The sequence below is a fragment of the Sinocyclocheilus anshuiensis genome, unplaced genomic scaffold, assembly GCF_001515605.1.
Source record: "Sinocyclocheilus anshuiensis isolate Anshui unplaced genomic scaffold, SAMN03320099.WGS_v1.1 scaffold49, whole genome shotgun sequence".
Classification (NCBI taxonomy): Eukaryota; Metazoa; Chordata; class Actinopteri; order Cypriniformes; family Cyprinidae; genus Sinocyclocheilus; species Sinocyclocheilus anshuiensis.
Window position 1 is genome coordinate 1,642,170 of NW_015539863.1, and position 24,323 is coordinate 1,666,492.

Consider the following 24,323-nt stretch of genomic DNA (forward strand, 5'->3'; position numbering starts at 1 on the left):
GCGACTGTCGTTCGGCACGCTGCATTGAGCAGCCGCGTTCAGTTTTTAATTGTAGTGTCTGTTCGTTTACTGAACTAAATTATTTGTATTACTATAAAAAATAAAAATGACGGTGGGGATCGGTGCCGCGGTGGGCAAGTGACGTAACCGGTGCTGCGGCTTAACACCGGTATCACCGTCAACACCGTCTATCACGGCAAGCCTACCTTCCACCATGCATTCTTACTCCTCTTCTTCCTCTCAGCTGTTGATCCTGATCATTTCCTAGATGTTCATCCATTGTCAGAATTTGTAACTCTTTTGTTGTTCTCTGTCTATATATGCTTTCCAATTGAAGGTTCATGAGATGCACCTTTGAGCTACTTCAGAGAACTGGTTTATAATTGGTTGATCTACATTCTCTTCACAAATGTATACATAATCATTTGCATGAATATACCAAAGCAATTGCAACTTGTTCAAATTAATGAGAAACTGCTTTTATGATAGTGACTAGATGATGTGGAGGTTGAACAAGTAGTTTTGAGAATTTAATTTCTGATCTGAGAATTGCACCAAAGCCACTGAGTAAAACTGTAAGTATAGGTTGTCATGGGTTTTTATTCGTATTTTACACACTGCATTGGAATTACAGTATCAAGTCTAAACTTGTAATCACACTAAAGTTGACCTTCAATGTAATCAAAGACCTTAAGGAGTGAGCCATCCATTCCTCTGACACACTATGGAAATCTATCTAAATTAGCTCCAGTGTTATTATAAAAGTGAAAAAGCATTTAATCCAGGCCATTGAGATGGGAGTGAGACAGTCTGTGCGAGACAGACATTGTAATATGCTAGTGTCTAGCTGTGTCTAGTCTGCTTTAAAACAAGGTTGTAATTATATAGCTTTTGTCAGATAGAGATGTGTGTACTGTGCATGTTTCTTCAATGTCTTTTTCAACAATGAGCGACAATACACTCTAAACCCGGATTTTGTGTTAATAAAACATTTTAAGTGGTCATTACTTATTCTTTATTGTTCTTTAGAAAATGGTGTCATTACTAAATAAAATTAGCTGTTTGCACTAATCAGAAGAAAAAATTGAGTGTAATGATCATGTTAAGAAGAGACAACTCAGTGCGTTACGTTTTTGTAAGGGAGGGGAGGGGCCTTGATTGCGTCAGGTCTTGACGTGAGCAGAGCGCTGGCTGATGAGTGTCTTCAGGCTGCTGGTGCACGTCTACCGTGGATTTTTTTAAAGCAACGTGACATGGTGAGTGTGTAAAGAAGTTTATATCTGTTGATATATTTCTGAAAAAAATTATAACCCAAAAATCCGGACCGATGTTGAACTCTAAAATGTTAACGTAGTGTTAATGTGTCGGTCAACGCAATTTTTTCCCCCTGTCGGTTCACAGTTAAGGTATAACAGTATCATAAATTAGCTTTTTCTGTCGGGTCACCGTTTATAACGCTAACCAGTGTTTCTCTGTATGTTCACAGTTTAGCTACAACGTGTGTTGTAGCTAAACTGTTGGCATAAGTTTTATTTCTGTCGGTTCATATCAGCACGAGTCCATGCATTTGCACGTTCTTGTGGCTAACTTATCTTCAGAACACAATTTAAGGTATTTTTAATGAAACCTGCGACTTTCTGTCCATATTTTAAAAGTCCATATAACCTCAATTTAAAGGTTCATTTATCTTTTCAAGTCTTTTGAAAAGATAAATGGGCTTTATGTGACTTTGAATGGAGGGAAAGATAACTTAGTATTTTTTTTTTAATATATATATATAAATATCTTCATTTCTTTTTATAAAATAGACACAAGTCTTATGGTTTTGGAATGACATGAGGGTAAATAAGTAAATGACAAAATGTTCATTTTTGGATGAACTAACCCTTTTGATGAAGTGTTACTAAAGCATTCATCACTCAAGCTTAAACTTTTAGAGGCTTGCCTCAGGTTTTAATGCTTATCCAGTTTTAATGCAATTCTAGTCATTCACATGGATATAGCATATTGTTGAATACTGTGTGTTCATGTTCCTCTAAACAATTTACAATTGTTAACAAGCAAAAATGTTTTCTTATGCAAAAAATGTTACTTGTCTTTTGGTTGAAAAGTTAAGTACAACTTTTTGTGAACAATAAAAAAAAAAAACATTGAAATGTTGTTGTTATTTATTTCTTTAAAAGTAATTAAAATAATTTTACAATTTAAGTAGTATCATTTTAAAATTATAAGACATTACTTATAACAATTATCACTACTTAAAATCATTTGTTAATATTAATATTTTTTGTTCAACTTAATAGTTATTTTATAAAACATATCCTCAAAAAAATTCATAATGTGAACTAATGCTTTTTAGTAAAGATTACTAATGCCAACTTGATTTGTCTGCTACACCCACTAAATGTTCTATGTTAATACAACTTAACCTGTTTAGTTTCACCCTGTGTAAAACCTAAAATTGTTTAGTGCAACGGGTTTCCACGCAATTTCCTAGTAAAGTCAACTAATTCGGGTTAAGAGTGTAGATCTTGTTTCAACATGTATCAGTTTTACAGCTTTAGAGAGCTAGAGTCATATGCCCCTTCCCTAAACAGCAAACACATTTACTTTTTATGTCATACACACCCTTGCTTTTCAACTTTTGGGTGATTGTCAGCTCCCCATTTTCTTTGCCTCTTTTTCACTCCCATCTGCTTCTGCTATTAGTGGTGGATGGAGGCAGTAGTGGCTCCCCTGTGTAACTCTGAGCAGCCGTGTTTCAGTGTGTGGATGTGCATGTGAAGAGCGGCTAATGTTTGCTCTGTTTCCAGTAAACAGTAAATCAGATGATGCTTTAGATCTCAAAAAAAACATAGCTGTTTAGATTAGCAAAAAAAGAAGAAGAAAGAAAGAAATTCAATTTGTCTTCTAAATTTTAATTTAATGGAAATTATGAAGCTGCATTTTTTTTAATTATTTATTTTATGAATGTGGATATTTGCAAGTAAGTCATTCATTTTTTAAATAAATATACAAATTTACTGCGAAATGTTATCTTGTTTTCCTTGGCATTGCAATGCTTTTCCAACAATGCTCTGGCATCTGTGGCATTTTATCTATCTATCCTCCTCTTGCCTTGTGACAACACAGGATTTTTTTAAGACTTTGTCAATGGGAGAGAAAAAAAAAACATCAAAACAAAATTTGAACACAGTATTATACGTAATGTATAATATCATCTTTTAAATAAAAAGGTTTGCCAAAAGCTACAGCTATTGCAGTGCTTAAACAAACTGCTGTATGACAAAAGTGCTTCAAGGCTTAATTAATTTGAGCCCTGCAGTTTTAGATTCATATGCAAGCTGGATATGGCATGCAGGTTTGAACACGCTCTGTTAGGGATAGAATTAGATCTCCAGATTATAGTTCAGGTGAGAACTTGTCTTACAATCATTGGAGTGCCAGTCCACGTCTATGCTGTGATCCCCGCTCTGCGAACGTCACTGTAATTTTAGTTTTGCTTTTCACTGTTACTCTGATATTACAAATGAAAGCTGATTCCAAAAGAGGAGTTACTTAGGCTATATAGCAGTCTATAACTATTGACCATTGCAGTTATATACAGCAACCCTCTTTGTGTCCTCTAGCGGTGAAAGGTGCATAAACTGTTCAATGCTGATCTGCAAATATTTAGAGAGAATGCTGTTTGTTACGTTACATTACAATTGCATTCGGTGCACCTGAACATGTTGACATAGTTGAGTTTTAAACAAGTAGAGATTAGATTGTAAATATTGTGCCTTCTCAGACATTTTACTGCCAATTTCTCTTTCTCTTGGGAAACTTGTGTGTTTTGGGAATTTGATGAGCTTTATCTGTTCAGTCAGTCATGTGGACACAAATGTCCAGCAATTCATAGAAAGTCAGGCATTGCTAATGTACGATTTCAGCAAAATGTGTTTTAGACACAAACACTGCATTGACGCTTATTAATGTCAAACCTTCTCATTTTGAATTCAGTAACCAAACTTTATTTGTTTGATACATCCCAGATTAGGTGTAGGAGTAATGGCTCAAAAGCCTCCCCTGCTATCTGAGAACCTGTGTGAGATCCCAAACCCAAACTTACCGTCCCACGGTCTCTCTGTTAGTGTGTGTGGGAGATGTCTTTATCCTCCTTATCAGGAGCACTTGTGCGTGTACTGTTTTAAATCTAGTCCACCACAGAAGGTACGCACATTGCGGCAACCATGCATCACTGACCTGATTTCACCATTTAAGCACTCTTTTGTGATGAATCCTATAGCCGATCTGATTCAGAAACATTATTATCTGTCATTGTGTGCCATTTGCGTGCAATGTTATATAAGATATGGGGTTCTTTCTTGGTGAGATACCAATACCTGTTAAGTAACTGATATGACAGATTCTCACTTTTTGTTTTATTTTTATTGTCTAATAATAATAATAAAACCAATAATAATAATACTACAGCAGTTAATATTAATATTATTAATAATAATTAGTATATGTTTCTGGAATAATCCTACTTGATTATTCATTTAAATAGCTGTTATGTATTATAATATAATAATGTAGTTTAATTTAATTATTTAATTGTTTTTATATATATATATATATATATATATATATATATAATTATTTTTATTGAATTTTCACTGTAATACAAAAATAACAAGGCATCACCCAAAAGAAACAAAACCATTCGAATAGGATATAACAATTTGGGTAACACAATCATCTTTACGAGTGCTATCCGACCCAGCAAAGACACTGGCAAGGAATTCCAACGTTCTAAATCCTATTTTCTCAAATAAAGGAACAAAATTAGATTCATACATCAGCTTCAAAGATGTAGAGATAGAAATACCCAAATAGATGAAACCTAGAGGTGACCACTTAAAAGGAAAACAGGGCACAATGTTAGGTTTAGAAATAAGAGTACCTAAAGGCATAGCTTCAGATTTAGTTAAATTAACTTTATAACCAGAAAAGGTACTGAACCAGTCAATCAACTCAATTAGAGCGGGAACTGACTTCTCAGGCTCAGATAAAAAAAGCAATACATCATCAGCATACAGTGCAATCTTATGATGTATATGTCCTATCTGTAAACCTGAAATAGATGTTGCAGATCTGATTGCTTCAGCTAGAGGCTCTATAGCCATCGCAAATAAAAGCAGCGACAGGGGGCAACCCTGCCTAGTGCCTCTATGCATAGGAAAATAATCTGATGTAAAGCCATTCGTCAATATAGCAGAACATGGGTCTGTATACAGCACTCTGTTCCACTGCACAAAATTTTTACCTAGGCCAAATTTATCCAAAACAAAAAAAAAGATACCATTCAATCCGATCAAACGCCTTCTCCGCATCCAAAGACAGTACTAGCCCATCTATGGATTTCACTTTAAAGGTGTAAATAACATTTAAAAGGCGTCTAATATTATCAGATTAATTTCTACCTTGTATAAATCTTGTTTGATCAGTCCCAATTATCGTAGGCAGAATTTTTTTCAAGGCGCATTGCTAAAATTTTAGAAAGCAATTTCCGGGTCAACATTCAGTAATGCAATTGGCCTGTAAGAAGAACATATGTCAGGATTTTTACCTTTCTTTAATATAAGCGAGATATACGCTTCTCCAAGGGTCTTTGGTAACCACAAACGAATAATTAAACATATTAAGCAATGGGTCTGCTAGCAGCTCTTGAAACTCCTTAAAGAACTCTCTGCAAAACCTATCTGACCCTGGTGATTTACCATTGTTTAGAGCATTAATAGCATTAATAACCTCCTGTCAAGTAATAGGGCCATTGAGAAATTCTTTTTGTGTAACTGAAATTGTTGGAAGATTAATCTCAGAAAAAAAGTCAACCATTTGTTTGAGATGGTCACTTGTTTTCTCAGAAGAATATAGATTTCTATAAAAATCCCTAAATGAATTATTAATATTCTTATTATCATGGAAAATATTATCATCTGAATCAACAATTGTAGCAATATACTGGGATGCTGCACGTTGTTTGGCAATATATGCTAGAAATTTCCCAGGCTTGTCTCCGTGCTCATAAAATGTTTGTTTTGAGTATCGTATTTTCTTCTCTGCATCCACAGTGAGAAGACAATCTAGAGCTGCTCTAACTGCTTGTAATTCTTTCAGTAAATCTGCTGAAGGAGATCTATTATACAGTTTTTCTTTAACCAATAACTGAGCTTCCAAGGCCCTTTGATTCGCCATTCTTTGACGTTTTTTGGAGGAAGTATATGAAATAATTAGCCCTCTTGCATAAACTTTACAGGTTTCCCATAATAAAGATGGATTATCTGTGGATAAAGAATTAATAGATAAAAAAGATTTACATTCTCTAAGGGTTGCAATATTAAGTCTCCACTGTATAGAATAGTCCACCGTATTCCCAAATTGAAGCTCCATAGTGACACTGGCATGATCTGACAGTAAAATACTTTCTATATTACAAGATAGTACTAAATGCAAATCTGTTTTCGGCATAAAAATGTAATCTAATCTTTACTGACAATGATAGAAAGTAGAAAAAAATGTATATTCCTTATCAGCAGGGTGAAGAGTTCTCCAGACATCTACAAAACCAAGATCTTTACAAATATTCTGAAGAGATCTCGCCTGAGCAGTTAGAGATGCAGAGCTATGTGGGTACCTATCTACAAGAGGATTCATTACAAAATTAAAATCTCCCCCAACAATAGTTATATCTGCTGGCCTGGCAATCATGTCCAAAAACACTTTAGTAACAAAGTCAGATGGAAGAGCTGGAGGATAATACATATTTAGTATGAGAATAGTTTTACCTTGCCACACACCTTCAATAATAACATAGCGACCGTCCCTATCTTTAATACAGTTTAAAACTTTGAATGGTAAATTACGTTTAATGAGAATAGCAACACCTCTACTTCTAGATGTAAAAGATGAAAAATATGTCTGCCCAAAAACACCCTGTTGTAATTTGAAATGTTCTACGTCACTCAAATGAGTCTCTTGTAAAAGAGCAATTTCGATATTTCCTTTTTTCAAAAAAGTAAGTATCTTTCTTCGTTTTACAGGATTATGGATACCTCGAATATTCCAAGTACAAATCCTAAGCACTCTAGACATTAAAAACTGTACAGACAATCAGTGGATACATAATACAGATAATCACAAAATATATTCCTGTAAGTGTACCCTTCAGAAATCTGAGCTTTGAACAAAAATAAAATAAAATACCAATAAAACACAGAAAACTATACAAGGGAACAAACCTGCCAAACATGCAGGAAGGACTATTCTTACTCTTTTCTTCTGTAGGCAACTGCCTACCCCCCCAAACACCACTCACAACCTTTAACATAGGGTAAACACAAACCCCACCAAGCTCCAAGCAACATGATGCAACTTCTTCACTCAGTGAATTATTTTGTTCATGTACCACATAACTACCCGCGAAAGTTTGTCACGCTAGCCCAGGCTGTCAATGAACGCAGTCACGTTGATGGTCAGCCATAGAGTTGCAGGATACAGCAGGGCATATTCGATCTTCATCTTCTGCAGTCCTTTTTTGACATCGTCGAAAGCTTTGCATTTCTTTATCACCATTGCAGAATAATCGTTGAAGAATGAAATCCTCGGTCCTGCGTCAGCGCTCCTCTCGGAATCCGTGCCAACATGACGAGCTGCGTTCGACACTCGCTGCTTGTCCGTAAAGTTATGGAACTTTATGATGACAGGTCTAGGTCGTTGCGCAGGTCCTGGCAAAGGTGCCAAAGAGCGATGAGCACGATCAAGCTTGATCCGCCCTGCTTTCGTTGTAATCTTCAAGTAATCGGGCAGCCACTTTTCAAAGAAACGCACCGGATTACTGCCTTCGGTTCCCTCTGGCACCCCGAGTAGACGCAAATTACACCTGCGCCCGCGATTCTCCATGTTGTGCAGGTCCTGGCAAAGGTGCCAAAGAGCGATGAGCACGATCAAGCTTGATCCACCCTGCTTTCATGTAATCTTCAAGTAATCGGGCAGCCACTTTTCAAAGAAACGCACCGGATCACTGCCTTCGGTTCCCTCTGACAAACCGAGTAGATGCAAATTACACCTGCGCCCGCAATTCTCCAGATCGTCGATATGCGCTGACATTTCGCTCACTTTTTTTTGAAGATCAGCCACCGTAGCTTGCAGGCATTCGGTCGAATTTTCCACACCGGCGATCCGCTCCTCCGCCTCGCCCACTCGCTTGACCAAGGCCTGGAACTGAACTGTCTGATCGTTTATCGCGGATAGGACAGTATTCACTTTCTCATCTATTACCTTCGTGTTTTCGGTTAATTTGTCCAAAGCTTGAGCAAAGCTTTCCTCCTCACGACTATTCACGCTCGCCTCGCCCATATTAACATCCTGCTCGACGCCGCTGATAGTAGAACTTTTCAGCGCAATCTTCTTAGCTTTGGGCATTCTGTCAGATCCTTTTAAAAAATATTGATCTAAAGACATGGCACAGTAACCCTCCAACCAAGCAGAATGATTTCACTGAGTGAAAATATATATTAAACCGAATATTTGAACTAATGTCACGGGAGCTCGCCAAAATGCGTGTCCGCTCTACGATGCCATCTTCCTCCCCCTAATTATTTAATTTGGTGCTCAAAACATTTCTTATTTTTATCAATGTTAAAAACAGTTGTGCTGCTTAATATTTTTTGTGGAAACTGTGATGCATTTGTTTCAGGATAAATAGTAAGTTCAAAATAATTTTTTGAAATAGTATTTTTTGTAACAATGTAAATTATTGTGTAAATGACTGTCACTTTTAAAGGGGTCATATGATGCGATTACAATTTTTCCTTTCTCTTTGGAGTGTTACAAGCTCTTGGTGCATAAAGAAGATCTGTAAAGTTGCAAAGACTAAAGTCTCAAATCCAAAGAGATATTCTTTATAAAAGTTAAGAGTCAACCACGCCTACCTCCGTTCCTCACTTTATCCCCCGGCCTCTGCTCACTCAAGGCCGCCGTGTGTGACGCTGTGTTTCGTTGTGAAAGCGAAACTACTTTGTTTGAGTAGGATGTGGATGAATTGTTGCACTACTTAATGTTCTCCACAGAGTGGCCCTGTTCATCTCCCCATCTGTCCATAGACTCGGAGAGCATAACTTGTCTGTATCTGATCTTTCTGTAGATCTAAACTGCCCTCTAGAGTCTAGACAGCCAAAAACATTTGTCAACACCACCATTAAAATCTATTACCAAAAAAACCTTTCCTCTACTTTTCCACACTTACTAGCAACTATTGTTGGCTCATGTTTGATGCACTACCATTCAATAGTTTAGGGTCAGTATATTTTTTTTAAATAAATGAATACTTTTCAGCAAGGATGCATTAAGCTGATCAAAAACAACTGTAATATTAAGAAATATTAAGCATAGGTAATAATATGCAATGTTTCTTGGACCGTGTGACACTGAAGACTAGAGTAATGGCTGCTGAAAATTCAGGAATAAATTACAATTTAAAAATATATTAAAATAGAAAACAATAATTTTCACTTGTAATAATATTTCACAGTATTAATATTTTAACTATATTTTAAGAAACTTCTTTCAACCCCAAACTTTTGAACTGTAGTGTATAAACTTTTGAACTTGTTTTGTGCATAGTAGTGAGAATTACTGAATTATGCTAAGGTTTTTCTTTTGTGTGTGTGTGTGTGTGTGACAAAATCTCTCTTTAAAAAATATTTTTTAATTGTAAAAATGCATAAAGGTTTATGCTAGGAGTATAGGAGTATTTCATTTCATATAAAACAATTAATGGGTTTTGGCATGTTGTTGAATGCATCAATACATCATTTTTTGAATTCATTTTGTGGAAGTACAGTATTTGTTAATTCGCACATTTAGGTTTTTGACATGAAATGCTTACAGTAAGTTTGCATGTCCTTTGATGTGACATGCTATATCAAAAACTAATTTAAACAGCATTTTATATACACTTTTCCACAAACATTCATATACATTTAATCCAAAATCTTAAGGGTAGTTTACACATAACATACAGTATAGTCATCTACCTTTAAGAAAGTGCATTGAACATTCAGTGCTCACAGCTCATCTTTTCCTTTATTTTCCAGGACTCTTTGTGCTTGTCTTTTTCAATAGCATAATGGTGCTGAATCAAGCAGGTGTGCTTGTCAGGATGTGTTTTTGTCTGCTTTTCTGCAGGTCATCATGAGATAATCTGCAAAAAGAGGAATCTTTTTATAAGGCCTTTTATTTGTCAGGGATTTGTATTGTTTCTATTGTGATTCAAGGATGCCTTGATCTTAAATATTGAGGTCTCATTTGATTTAATGAAATCTGCCCAGTTCTGTCCTACTAGCATTATATATCATTGTTTGTATGCTTACTTTGTTTCAGCAGTATTCAGTGTAAATATTCAGCTGGGTGCTTGTTTCAGATAATGCAGCTTTGTGTTTAATGTCACACTTCAGTGTTGTAGTTTAGTATGCATGCACTGTTAAGGGCCTTGTTCCTGTGTTACTGACACCTGATCAATACATTGTCATGTCAGTTGTTTTGATGTAATGAAAAGTTAACTTTTGACAGTATATGACTGTGCTGACCTTAAGAAAAATTACAAGCTTGTCTGTTTAGACCTTGAGATTCTGGAGACAAGCTATAAAACTGTTTGCATGCGTATGACCTTCAGGACTGATGTTCTGTTTCATATGTGCACTTAAACAAGTATGCACACATTTTCTGTGTGGCTTTCACTAGTGTAGTTCACTATGCACTATGCTAGAGTTGTTTTGGATGTTTTCAGAATCACTTCTCTCATATTGAAGAACTGTCTTCCAAAAGCCTCACGCAAGCTCACAAAACGAAACCACAATTATAGACAGATAGTTGTACTTCTCAGAGCAGTGATCTCATTTTGCAATAATAATCATTTTCAACATAGACTGTAAAATATTGTTTCTGTCTCAAAAAACATAGAAGGGAAACATAGAAGTACACAAGATGTGAAGTCTGTCTCAAATTGTACATTACTGTTCAAAAGATAAAAAGAGGTTGGTAAGAATTAGTTTTTTGAAAAGGCTGCATTTATTTATTCAAAAATACAGTAAAACGCCAATATTGTGAAATAATAAAAAGAAAACTTTCTGTATGAATATAGGCCTATTTTAAAATGTAGTTTAGTCCTGTGATGGCAAAGCTGAATATTCATATTATTATTCATATTAGTCTTCAGTGTCACATGTTTCCTCAGAAGTTATTCTAATATGCTGCGCAAGAAAAATTTTTTTTTATTATTTTTCCAAAATCTGACATAAATACAGCTCTTGTCTACTTGAGATCTTTGTGATCTTGTTTTAAGAGGTAGTAGTAATTTCAGAAAGAAAATAGCGCCATCTAGTGTTTGTATCAAAAAAAACATGGGCCTTTTATAGCACAAAGAGAAAGCAATTACAATCTATTGTGACTGTACAGTCCATTTATTTGCTGTCATTTAATTATCATTTATTCTGACTCAACAGTGTGTATTACGCTGTTGACATAGTTTGCATTCATTTGCCAGGGTTTTCACTTTGTAATAGGCTAGATCCTCTGTACATTTGTTTAACTTTTTATGGTAATTGTTCAGCCAGTGATTTTTCCCTCATAAAAAAACATAAACGAATAGTACTTTTAATAAATGTTTTCATGTCTTGTTCACTCACAAGAGATGAAGACTCCGGTTATAGCAGTAGCGTAATAAAAGCTATTCTGTGTAATTCTATGTCCACACCACTAGTCAGTATGTCATGCAGATATTCTTTGTAAACATTTCAGGTGAATAAGGACTGTCAGGATTAATGACTTCACTGTTCCCCTGATGATGATGAGTGGTGAAACTTCATTTAAACTAACTGTAAAAATGCTCTTGTGCTTAGACTTCATTCATGACATTGACTGAAGGTGGTTTTATGGTTTACAATCATTTTGTGTGCATACCATACACCAGTGGTTCCCAACCCTGGTCCTGGAGGCACCCCAACACTGCATGTTTTGCATGTCTCCTTAATCAAACACACCTGATTCAGGTCATCAGCTCATTAGTAGAGACTCCAAGACCTGAAATTGGTGTGTCAGAGAAAGGAGAAATGCAAAATGTGCAGTGTTGGGGTGCCTCCAGGACCAGGGTTGGGAACCACTGCCATACACTACCGATTTTCAGCAGCTATTACTCCAGTCTTCAGTGTCACATGATTTTTCAGAAATCATTTGGTAGTTAATTATCATCAATTATTATTGCCTATTATTATTTCTAATAACTACTTGTATTTTATATTAATCATAATGTTATTATTTAGACTGTTAGCAATAGTTGTTAATATAGTCAATATTAGTCAGTAATAGTTGTTAGCGATATTGTCAATTTTGAGTTTCAGTTTTTGCTGCTTAATATTTTTGTTGAAAATGTTATTCATTATTTGAATAGAAGGTTCAATAGAACAGCATTTATTTGAAATAAAAATCATTTGTAACAAAACTATCTTTACTGTTACTTTTGATCAATTTAATGTATTCTTGCTGAATAAAATTATTGAAATTAAGCAATAATATTAAGCAAAGTGTTTTCAACATAGATAATAATAATATGTATTTTTTCAATCAGAATGATTTCTGAAGGATCATATAACACTGAAGACTGGAGAAATGGCTGCTGAAAATCAGTTTTGCCATCACAGAAATCAATTACATTTTAAAATAGAAAGTAGTTCTTTTAAATTGCAGTAGTATTTAAAAATATGATTGTTTTCACTGTGTTTTCACTCTCAGCAAAAAAAGGTACAAAAGCTGTCACTGGGGCGGTACCTTTTCAAAAGGTACACTTTTGTACCTTTTAGGTACTAATATGTACACTTTAGGTACTTATATGTATCTTTAAGGTACCAATATGGACTCCTTAGGTACAAAGGTGTGCCTTTTGAAAAGAGTGTTTGATGAAATAAATGTAGCCTTGGTGAACATAACAAACGTCTTTTTAACAACATTAAAAAAATCGTAATTATTCCAAACTTTTTTTTATCTCCAAAATCTGTTCAGTGTGCTTAGAAATAAATTGTGCTTTGTGTTTTCAGGCGTGTCATGGTTGTGGGACTGGACCAAAGTGTGACTGCAGTGGGGTGAAAGGACAGAAGGTGAGTGTTTATCCACAAACAAACAGCCACATACTGTACATAAGCTGCGTTCCAGTCGACAGGGTCCCTGTGCAGTGTTCAGTGCTCCAGAGAACGGGATATCTGTTGAAATTCACTTCACCCAACAAAATGCCTTCATTCCGAACACCCTGCAACATCATCAAACACAGATGAAACTTGAGTTGCACTTATTAGAGGAGTTTGAGGAATGATAACAGAATACACTTCTTTAGATAAGTATAATATAAATTGCTATACTTTAATATGCATATGTATGTATTGATGAATTGGTGTTCCATTATTCCCTATGCCGTTTACTGTTTGCTCCCTTCAGATTGGAATTGCCTGTGAAATCCACTTTGTAGGGCACTTACGGTCGAATGGAACGCACCTGTAGACTGATGTCTGTAGGCTAATATGAATGTATTTAATGCATCCGTTGCGTGGCTATTCTTGCCCTTTCACTAGGCCAAACCATATTCGTTTAAAGTTCAAAAGACGTGAACATGAACTCAACAAAAAAAGCCTGACTCTTTTCATTTTTACTTGTGCTACCAGAAGTGCTGCACTGGGTAATGTATGCTGTATGCTTAGATGTTTGTGGTTTTGAAATCTTATCTGAGACGCTAGTCTAATAGGATCACATGAAATGTTTACATTACTTTGTTTTATTGTTTTTTTCTGAATTATGTGATCTTCTGTGTACATTCATAATGATAATGGCTCTCTATGATGCTGTGTCTCCTTTGGTCTCTTTTATGACTTTCTTTAAACATTTTCCTAACTATAATGACAGGGTGAGCGAGGGATTCCGGGTTTAACGGGCCAATCAGGTGTTCCAGGTTTCCCAGGACCAGAAGGGCCGATCGGACCTCGTGGAGAGAAGGTCAGTGGTCAGGACATCAGTCCACTGTGATATTCATATATTTGTATATATAATTACTGATCAACCCGAGTCTGTTATTGATCAGCTATATTATTGCTTCTATTAAAACTGGACTTTGTTTCTCTCACAGGGTGATGATGGACCTACAGGACCGAGTGGGCCTAAAGGAATAAGAGTGAGAGTTTCTCCGTAACAGCTTCTGGCTCATAATGGATCCACAGTTATCAACAAATGCTGACCGTTTCTGTTTTTGCAGGGACCTCCTGGATTACCAGGCTTCCCAGGAACACCAGGAATCCCAGTGAGTGAATCAATAAGAGACAAACTTTTTAGAGGACATTTCTTAAGCAGATTACATCATTATGCCTGCAAGAACTGATTGATAAAATCCACATTGAATATTGTTGACAATGGAGTTCACTGTCAGTTAGTGTAATATGTGCACCTTGGCTTGGATCATATCATCAAATTATGCCTCCATCAGACATAATTTGCAGAAAACTCATTGCTCATTGACAATATAGAATAACATGTTGTTCAATAGTAATAGTAATAGTTATAAGCATGTATGTGCTGTTTTGACTGACAGGGTCTCCCAGGACAGGATGGCCCCCCAGGCCCCAAAGGAGTTCCAGGCTGTAACGGAACCAAAGTATGAAACACTACAAACAAGAATCTCAAGTAAAACTTTAAAAAGAGCAAACAAACATTAACTTTTTTTCTTTAAAAGGGTGAAAGAGGATTCACAGGAAGTCCAGGTCTTCCAGGTTTAGTGGGTTCACCAGTAAGTGTTGCTTTATGTCACATTTCAAAATTGCAAGCATACTGTCATGCACTCACAGAAATATTTGAAGTCATTATTCTCAAAATAATTCATATTTTCTTGGCTCCACAGGGTCCACTAGGTTCTATAGGACAAAAGGCAATTATTTCATTCCGTAATGCACATGGTTATGTTCTGCATTGCAGTGGCAAACTTTCTTCAATACATATTAGGATACGAGTGAAATTATGTTTATAAATACCTTTTCTTTTTTTTCTGTAGGGGGAGCCTGGGGATGTCATAGAAATTAATCGGCCTTCAGAAAATGGGGATCCTGGCATTAATGGTTTACCAGGCTCCAGGGTGAGCATTTCTAAATCAATTAGCAACAGAACCAGATTTTTCCAAATAACAGTGAAACTCATGTTCCCATGAATGTTTGGGGTAAAATGAACACTCACTTTTGAAATGAAAGCATAATTTGACCCAAACTGGGGATATGCTCATAGTGGATTTCACTGTGTACCCTTTCAAACAAGTAATCATAACAAGATTCATTTCTTTACTATATAAGCCGCCTTAAAGGGATCATTAGATGCTAAATGTTTTTTTTTTTTAAGTGAAATGTGTGTTGGCAGTGTGTGTACACAACCACCCTATAATGATAAAAATCCACCCAGTGTTTTTTTTTTTAAATCCAGATAAATCATAACCCCTTTTTCAAATCAAGCCGTTCTCAGATTCTTGGCGGTGTGACGTCACACTGGCAGGCCCCTCCCACGATTGTTGATTGACACTGGCATCTTACCTTAGACCCGCCCTGAGTGAGCTGTCATCAGTCCGCCATTGTTTCGACGCCGGAGCAGGGGTAGACAAGAATGTCTCCTAAGAGACCCGAGGTGTTTTGTTGTTGGATGTAATAAGGAACATAGCAGTCGTCATTTACTCTTGACATCTGAGCCGCTGAAGACGCAGAGGATTACTTTTGTTTTTGAAGGGAATGCGCTTCAATTCATTTGAGAGATTTTAACCAAAGTATGTTATAGACTTTTCATTAAGACCCTAAAGAATCATATCAACTTGTGGAAAATTTGCATCCGATGACCCCTTTAAAGTTAAAGCCACCCTAAAAAGTTTCTCGTAATTGCAACTTTATATCTCAAAGTTGTGACTATTTCTGCCTTCTATACTGTACCAGCAATTTAACAGAAAATATGTGTATTTCTTGAAGTGCCGATAAATATGAAATAACTCTAGTTCATAACATTCTGGTTACGATATATAGGGTGATCCTGGACCCCCGGGTCTTCCAGGTCCTGTTGGTCCTTCTGGTCCACAAGGGTATGAGGTAAGACACTGATTGCACTTTCTTTGTTAATTTGTGCAGCTGTAAGCTTTTGTGAATTAGACTCCACCTTGCATATTTCAGATGAAGGGCTGTGAATGTGGCTCATACAGTTTTAGAATTTTGCAAATACTATAATTAATTTTATTTGTAAATTCCATTGTTTTTCAGGGGCGTCCAGGCCCTCCTGGTCCACCAGGGCCAAAGGTAAGTTTGAATGCTGCAACTGAACAGTGTCAAGTTTTTCTTATCTCACTTTTTGTCAAAGTGCTAATGTGTCTCTTTACCTTGAAGGGAAACATGGGATTGAACTTCCAAGGACCCAAAGGAGAGAAGGTATGCAGCTGGTTCTGTGACAAAAACAACATGTTCATCAGGTTTATTAACAGTTGGGTTTTTAATGTGTGTATTTTTGTGTGTGAAGGGTGACTGTGGATTACAAGGACCTCCTGGGCCACCAGGGCAGGTTGGCGAAGTATCACGCTTACCTGATACAGTCATTCAACAAGGAGAAAAGGTAACATCATTTACTTGCTTCAAACCTTTTAGAACCAGATTTACTAAACAGGGCAAATAAGCGTGAGATCGCAATCCCATAAAAGCGGCGATGTGAGTGGAAAGTTCTGAGGGTGACATTGCGCAAATGAAAGAACACAGACGTAGCCAGTCCATTTGCATTTCCATAATCACCCTTAATGACCAATGCAATCTACCAGTTAGCGATGATAATCAGGTGCATGTAATCTACTAATAACACAAGTGCATATTGGCTTAAGTCATGCTTTTTTGGCTGTTAAATAATGGCACAAATACCAGTAAACTGACTAGTGCAAAACTTGCATGATACATTCAAATACTCTCCACCTATACATTTTGTGTCTGTAAGGGAGACGCCTACAAATGAACATGCAATAAGGTTAGCAGTGTTGGGAAGGTTACTTTGGAAATGTAATAGGTTACAGATTACAAGTTACCCTATTTAAAATGTAATAGTAGTGTAACTTTTTCAATTACTTTATTAAAGTAATGTAACTGATTACATTTGATTACGTTTTGATTTCTTTTCTAAATTTCTAAAACTGTTAATCATTTTCAAACATTTACACCATGCAGGGTTAACCTTACAGTAGTATTCAACACGGATTACTGTCAGACTTTCAAAATCCTTCATCACTGATCAAGATGATAATAACACAACCACCACAAAAAGCCGATATAAGTACCGCCTTTTACTTTGAGATTGATCTGAAGTTCAATGCAGATTTAAAATAATAAGACATAGTTTACTGATACTGTTTTTGAAACCAAATCTTCGCATAACTACAGGAAACACTGGCATCTAACAATGTTTTGGAAAAAATTTAAATTAATAAAAAAATTAATAAAAGCATATACATCCACCCAAATACGGTTATAGCATATTTTGCTGCATATAGCTATTCTGTTTACTAGACTCCTGAAACATTGGTGTCTGTTTATATATGATATGACCATAGTTTTCTCGAAAAAGAAATTGTAAAATGCTCATGAAGTGACTCAGAGCAGTTCTAGAGATTATATTTATGTGTTGTTGTAGTCATATATTGAGGCAGCAGAGGCTGAAAACACTGCGAGACACACAGAACGTGCAGGATTCATATATTGTCTTTTTGCGGCTTAATATTCACAGACACTAGTCCAGGGGTCTCCAACCTTTTTGTGAGTGAGGGCTCAAAATAAATTTAAATTCAGAATCATAAAATACGTATATTCAAGTCATTGGGCAGCCGTGGCCTAATGGTTAGAGCAGGGGTCTCCAACCTTTTTGTGAGTGAGGGCTCCCTGAAGGGATAAAATAGTCTCAAGGGCTACTTGTTTGATATACTCCAATACATATACATATATACTGCCCTACAAAGGCAAAAGACCTTAACTCGCTAGAGTGTGAAACTGAGAAAAATTACTTTAAAGTTTTTTATTTGTCCAGCCAAATTAATTATAGGTAGGACACTGGAAATTTGGCAATTAGATGTTGATTACGTTTTGATTTCTTTTCTAAATTTCTAAAACTGTTAATCATTTTCAAACATTTACACCATGCAGGGTTAACCTTACAGTAGTATTCAACACGGATTACTGTCAGACTTTCAAAATCCTTCATCACTGATCAAGATGATAATAACACAACCACCACAAAAAGCCGATATAAGTACCGCCTTTTACTTTGAGATTGATCTGAAGTTCAATGCAGATTTAAAATAATAAGACATAGTTTACTGATACTGTTTTTGAAACCAAATCTTCGCATAACTACAGGAAACACTGGCATCTAACAATGTTTTGGAAAAAATTTAAATTAATAAAAAAATTAATAAAAGCATATACATCCACCCAAATACGGTTATAGCATATTTTGCTGCATATAGCTATTCTGTTTACTAGACTCCTGAAACATTGGTGTCTGTTTATATATGATATGACCATAGTTTTCTCGAAAAAGAAATTGTAAAATGCTCATGAAGTGACTCAGAGCAGTTCTAGAGATTATATTTATGTGTTGTTGTAGTCATATATTGAGGCAGCAGAGGCTGAAAACACTGCGAGACACACAGAACGTGCAGGATTCATATATTGTCTTTTTGCGGCTTAATATTCACAGACACTAGTCCAGGGGTCTCCAACCTTTTTGTGAGTGAGGGCTCCCTGAAGGGATAAAATAGTCTCAAGGCTACTTGTTTGATATACTCCAATACATATACATATATATATATACAGGGGCGTAATTTCCACTGGGGACAGGGGGGACATGTCCCCCCCCCCCACACTTTTCAAAATTATGTTTGTGTCCCCCCCACTTTCAAATTCGTTTGTTATGATTTTTTAACCGCACGCCGTCATCGCCACGGAGGAGCAGGACCGAGCAGGACACAGATGCGCGCGTCCGCGTCGAGGAACGTCGCGTGCACACTCTAAAAATAGCTCACTGAAGGTTCTAATGAGCAGGTATCGCGGTTGCAGCACAGTCAGCGATGAAACGCCAGAAGCAGCAACAGATGATTTTAATATCATCATGGATGAAAAGAAAGAAAGGAGATGTGAGTTGGTTGATTCAGTAAATTAGCTCAGGTCAGGATAATCATATTTTTTGCCTACACCTGTTAATGTTAGCCTACGTTGACTGAGCTAACATTAACATACACTGTTGCTAGGTAACAGACTGTTGTTAGCTAAATATTTAATGTCGAACATACAAAGGCAAAAGACCTTAACTCGCTAGAGTGTGAAACTGAGAAAAATTACTTTAAAGTTTTTTACTTGTCCAGCCATATTAATTAGGTAGGACATTGGAAATTTAACAATTATATGTTTTAGTAATGAAAATTATCTACATTAAAAAATTGTGAGCTCAAACTTGATTTTTACCCCTATTTTGAAGTTAATGTACTCTGCCTTTGCATTGTCTGCAAAACGTGAGAAGTCACACCAAGGCAAAAGGCAGTAACTTCCACATTATCAATATTTGGTTGCTGATCATCATTTATCATCATCATGATCATCATCATAATCATTTACAAAATCGTTATAGTAACACCTGTATAAAATCTAGTGACCATGGGCTGTCTCATATAGGCTATTGCATATAGTAATGTGACTGTATTAGTGTTTGTTTTTGTTTTTTTGTTTTTTTTATATATATATTTTTTATATATCTTGATATCTTGCATTTTATATGCATGTGTTCATGTCCTCATATATTGAGACGCAGACACTGAAAACACTGCGAGTCGTGTGTGTTTGAGTTTGTGTATCAGATGAAACTACTCCACGCATTCAGAGACACACAGAACATGCAGACTTATTAGCAACATGCACTGACTGGTTGCTGTAACATTTATTTCTGTTGTGATTAATCCATGCTGAGTAAAAATGTCCAGAGCTTATCATCATTATTAACATAAATTCACCAGGGCAGGACTTAGGGGGGCGGGGGCCCCTGGGCTTGAGGATATTTTTGGGCCCTATACCTACACTACAAATGCCCTCAAATAAAACATCATGGAGTAACACAAAATACACAAACATATGCTTTGAGGTTCATAAATTGTACAATTATTATGCAGTTTGACAGGATGTTAGATTAATCCATATTGAGTAAAAATTTCCAGAGCTTATCATCATTATTAACATAAATTTTTATCATAATCTCGATATGATATCATTTATCGCCCGAGGCTATTTATAGAACGTGCTTGGCGGGCGACTCAGAGACTCCATGCAGGCTACCAGGTGCTCACGGGCACCACGTTGGTGACCACTGCACTAGTCCATATCGCATTTTGGGGGTATGGCCTACTGGCCTACTTTTTATCTATTCATCCAAAATGTGGCATATTCCGTGACATTCCGCATTATAGGAATTCCGTTTTTATGACTGGATTCTATGAACCACTCCATGTTTTCCACATCGCGGAAATCATAGGGCCTTATGTCTCATATTTTAGAGTAGTCAGTGCAATTTTGGAAAGAAATCAGTTAAATCTGTATGTGGATGTGTGTAAATATTCAAATGTAACCCCTTTTGTAATCGTTAACATTTTCATAAGTAACTGTAATTTAATTACACATTTTTCTTAGTAACTGTAACTGATTAGTTATATTTATTTTGTAATTAAATTACGTAACACCGTTACATGTAACTAGTTACTCCCCAACACTGAAGGTTAGCCACAAAAATAACTCCATGTCCATGCCTTGTCATCTCTAATTTTTCAATGTGTGTCTTTAGTAAACCCTGACAGTAGTTTTTTTTTATGTCAAAATAGGGGTTGTGCTGGCAGGAGCTGTTAGTAAATCTCGCACTTAAAGTCTTATTAATTTAACATTTTTATTTTATTTTATTTATTTATTTATTTATTTTACTCCCAGCCTAAATCCAGTTTTTGGTCATATTCGACTCAATTACTTTTTTGTCATACACGATGACAAACAGTAAAACGTTCCTGAGTTACATTGCATGATAGCAGGTGTATCATGCTTTTGTGAATGTATGTTTTGATTAATGGTTTGCTATGTTTGTTTTTTAATAGGGTGATCGCGGCCAACCTGGAAATCCTGGTTTTCCAGGTCCCCCTGGACCCCCTGTATGTATTTTTCTTTTTGTTTCCTTTTGATCCATTCTACATTCATTAAAAACACACTGGCATCTTGACCTCTCAAAGTAGTATAGTATTCATCTGATAGATTACATTATATGTACATATAAATATGATGTGGATTATGCTTTCTTTCTTGTTTTTGTTTATTTTGTAATGAACAGTCATGTCTTTGTCTGACAGGGTCCACAAGGGGACCAGAAAGGTGAGAAAGGAGAACCTGGGGAGTCTGGAAAGAGGGTGAGTTGAAGCCTACTGAAACCCCAACTACTCAGTTATGTTTACAGATTACAAAAGACAGGTTTTTTATGACATTTATGTGGTGATATATTTATTTTATAAGGGAAAACCTGGCAAAGATGGTGAACAAGGCCTCCCTGGATATCCAGTAAGCTGTCTACAATAGATATTTAGTAAGGTTTATATCATAGATGATATTCTTTAATACTGTTGTGACATCTCTTTTTTAGGGTGATAAAGGAGAATCAGGTCCTCCTGGTCTATCTGGGCGAGATGGTGCAAGAGTAAGTACTGAACGTTCATTTCAGTGTGATCGCAACATTAGATCCATAGTAAACTTTGTCTAATGATGATCACAGGCACAGATGTGCAGCTTTAATGTAACTGAGCTGAGCATTCATAAAAACCAGCTCACACACAGGTCATTTTGTTACTTGAATTGAATTTAAATTAAGATGTTGTAATTATTCCGTTAGTTCCCATTTTTGTCTGGTGGATTTGCATACATATTGTGAATGAACATGGATATTATCATAATATAGCATTCATTGTCATACTATTTTTTGTCCAAAAAGTATTGAGGAGGCACTGCCTCCCTTGCCTCCTCTGAGAAAATGCCCTGGTTTGAAATCACATATACGTATATATATTATTTTACTAAAGGAGACATATTATGCCCCTTTTTACAATATGTAATATAAGTCTCTGGTGTCTCGCGCTGAAATCAGGCGTTTTAAACCATATGAGTTTAAACTTCTGATATACGGTTTTCTGAGTGCACACGGACAGAAAGCGGCTGTCACAGCATGTGAGTACTAAACTAAGTTCTCATTCACACACAAGTTTACATTAAAAACACACGAGTTACAAAAACAGTGGGTTATGTCTGTGAAGGTAAACAGCTGGGAAATAAATCGCATGTTTATTTTAGATCTGTGTGGCAACAGCAATATATGGTAAATAAATCAATAAATCCACTGCTCTCTTGTCTCCTCTGAGGCTGGGACTGTAAATAGTGTTCTGTGCTCGTCTGTGCAGCCAAAGACAGAACAGTTAGCATGTTTTGCTCAACTTTCGCCATGGCATTAAAACTAGTACACAGTTGTCGCTTGCGAAAACACAATAACGGCGCCGTGGGTGTAAACTTACTGATTAAGGGGCGATAATATTATAATGAGATCCCTTTGCCACGTCACCAAGGGAGCGAAATCAAACGTGCTCGTTTTCTCAGACACTTGCAGAAAAAGGCTTACCAAAACAAAGTTGCTGGGTTAGTCTTTTTCACGTTTCCCTGGTTGGTAGATGCACCGGGGACCTGATTATAGCACTTAAAACCTGGAAAAGTCAGATTTTCATGATATGTCACCTTTAATGCCTTTAGGGTGAGAAAGGTGATCGAGGACCTCCTGGACCTCCATCATACAGGGTATGTTGACTATTTCTCTGTTCTATTCTGCCATTTTACAGATGCCTGATATTTATGATTATTTATCATATTTTAACATTGATTAGTTTACTTATAAAAACCTTTTCACCCAATAGGATGGGCCGTTCCCAGGCATAGGTGGAATAGGACCAAAAGGAGACAGTGGCGAGCCAGGATTCCCTGGCCCTAAAGGAGACAGAGGACTGCCAGGTATTTAAGGGGCTTTCGCACAGAACTGTTGGCGGAAGTACCTGCTTTTAGGAATGTTCAGTGGCATGGGCGATAAATATATAGCGATAATTATCGTGATATAATTTTCCTTTATAAAACGATATGAAGAGTTCGATAAATGTTCAATATAATATTTTTGCGCCAAACAAGCACTAAACAGCGCTGTGAGATCAAGTGTGAAGCACTTGAGTTCAGCGAAGAACACAAATGACTCGCTGATTTAAACTAGTTTAAAGCCAGATGAAACAGTGCTGACAAACAGCAGAAACACTGTGTGCAACGATACAGTCAGAGGACTTTTCAGTCTACAAATCGCAATCATTTACCATGGATTTATTGTAGTAACACTAACAGTTGGTATTGTGGCAGAAATGTGGGATATTCATAGCCTATTGAATTTCATTATAGGAGTAATGGAATATAATTATAGTATGTTTTTGTGACTAAGCTATGTGTGCATTTATACTGAATGTTTTTTTTTTTTACTTTTTTTAAATTATCTTGATAATGTTTTTGGCCATATCGCCCAGCCCTACTCCGATCACAGTGTCCTTCATTCACGGGTTGCTGACATTTGTAAATGCCACGCATAAAGACATCACTGTCAGCCACTTCTGCCGAATGTAATCAGGAAAACTGCCCAAGGAGGAAAATGGTTCTCTAGGAACCACCATGCTGGCTAGTTCCTCGAACTACGGAGTGCGAAAGCCGCTTTAGACACCACTCAAGGTCACACTTAAGTTAGTTTATTCAGTTTTGCAAAAAGAATAAAACATTACTCATGCTTCTCATTATTTTTGCTCATGCATATCAGTGTTGGGGAAAATTACTTTTAAAAGTAATGCATTACAATATTGCGTTACTCCATAAAAAAGTAACTAATTACATTACTTAGTTACTTTTTATGGAAAGTAATGCGTTATGTTACTTTTGCATTACTTTTTAAATCTGGACAGGGGTTGCTTGTTTGATTTTAAAATAACTATTTTTGGCAAATATAAAAGCCTTTTCACACCAAAAGTGAAATGAATAAGCCTCAGGCTCAGTGTTCGAACTATACCGTGGACTTTGGGGGAGCCCACTTGTTTTGTTTTTGTATATGGG

General features: G+C 36.3%; 1 protein-coding gene and 1 long non-coding RNA gene across 5 annotated transcripts in view; one reads left to right on the plus strand and one right to left on the minus strand.

Moving 5' to 3' along the window:
• The window catches only part of LOC107684952 (collagen alpha-5(IV) chain-like), a 56,330-nt gene that overhangs the window by 7,276 nt on the left and 24,731 nt on the right, over nt 1–24,323 (plus strand). For 2 of the 4 annotated variants that reach the window (XM_016481345.1, XM_016481346.1), the window contains exons 2-19: nt 13,137–13,196; nt 13,993–14,082; nt 14,213–14,257; nt 14,339–14,383; nt 14,672–14,734; nt 14,813–14,866; nt 14,978–15,004; nt 15,128–15,208; nt 16,131–16,193; nt 16,362–16,397; nt 16,485–16,526; nt 16,615–16,707; nt 21,257–21,310; nt 21,506–21,562; nt 21,666–21,710; nt 21,793–21,846; nt 22,944–22,988; nt 23,105–23,198. In XM_016481345.1, the coding sequence (XP_016336831.1) occupies nt 13,137–13,196; nt 13,993–14,082; nt 14,213–14,257; nt 14,339–14,383; nt 14,672–14,734; nt 14,813–14,866; nt 14,978–15,004; nt 15,128–15,208; nt 16,131–16,193; nt 16,362–16,397; nt 16,485–16,526; nt 16,615–16,707; nt 21,257–21,310; nt 21,506–21,562; nt 21,666–21,710; nt 21,793–21,846; nt 22,944–22,988; nt 23,105–23,198 (1,048 nt within the window). Of the gene's footprint in view, nt 1–13,136; nt 13,197–13,992; nt 14,083–14,212; nt 14,258–14,338; nt 14,384–14,671; nt 14,735–14,812; nt 15,005–15,127; nt 15,209–16,130; nt 16,194–16,361; nt 16,398–16,484; nt 16,527–16,614; nt 16,708–21,256; nt 21,311–21,505; nt 21,563–21,665; nt 21,711–21,792; nt 21,847–22,943; nt 22,989–23,104; nt 23,199–24,323 lie in introns of all 4 variants that reach the window. The other 2 variants (XM_016481343.1, XM_016481344.1) reach the window with 1 other exon arrangement.
• Nucleotides 14,928–16,756, minus strand: LOC107684953 (uncharacterized). The gene is made up of 4 exons (XR_001633909.1): nt 16,679–16,756; nt 16,478–16,540; nt 15,108–15,218; nt 14,928–14,990 (listed from the first exon to the last, which is right to left on the minus strand). It is a non-coding gene; the product is annotated as an uncharacterized LOC107684953 (long non-coding RNA).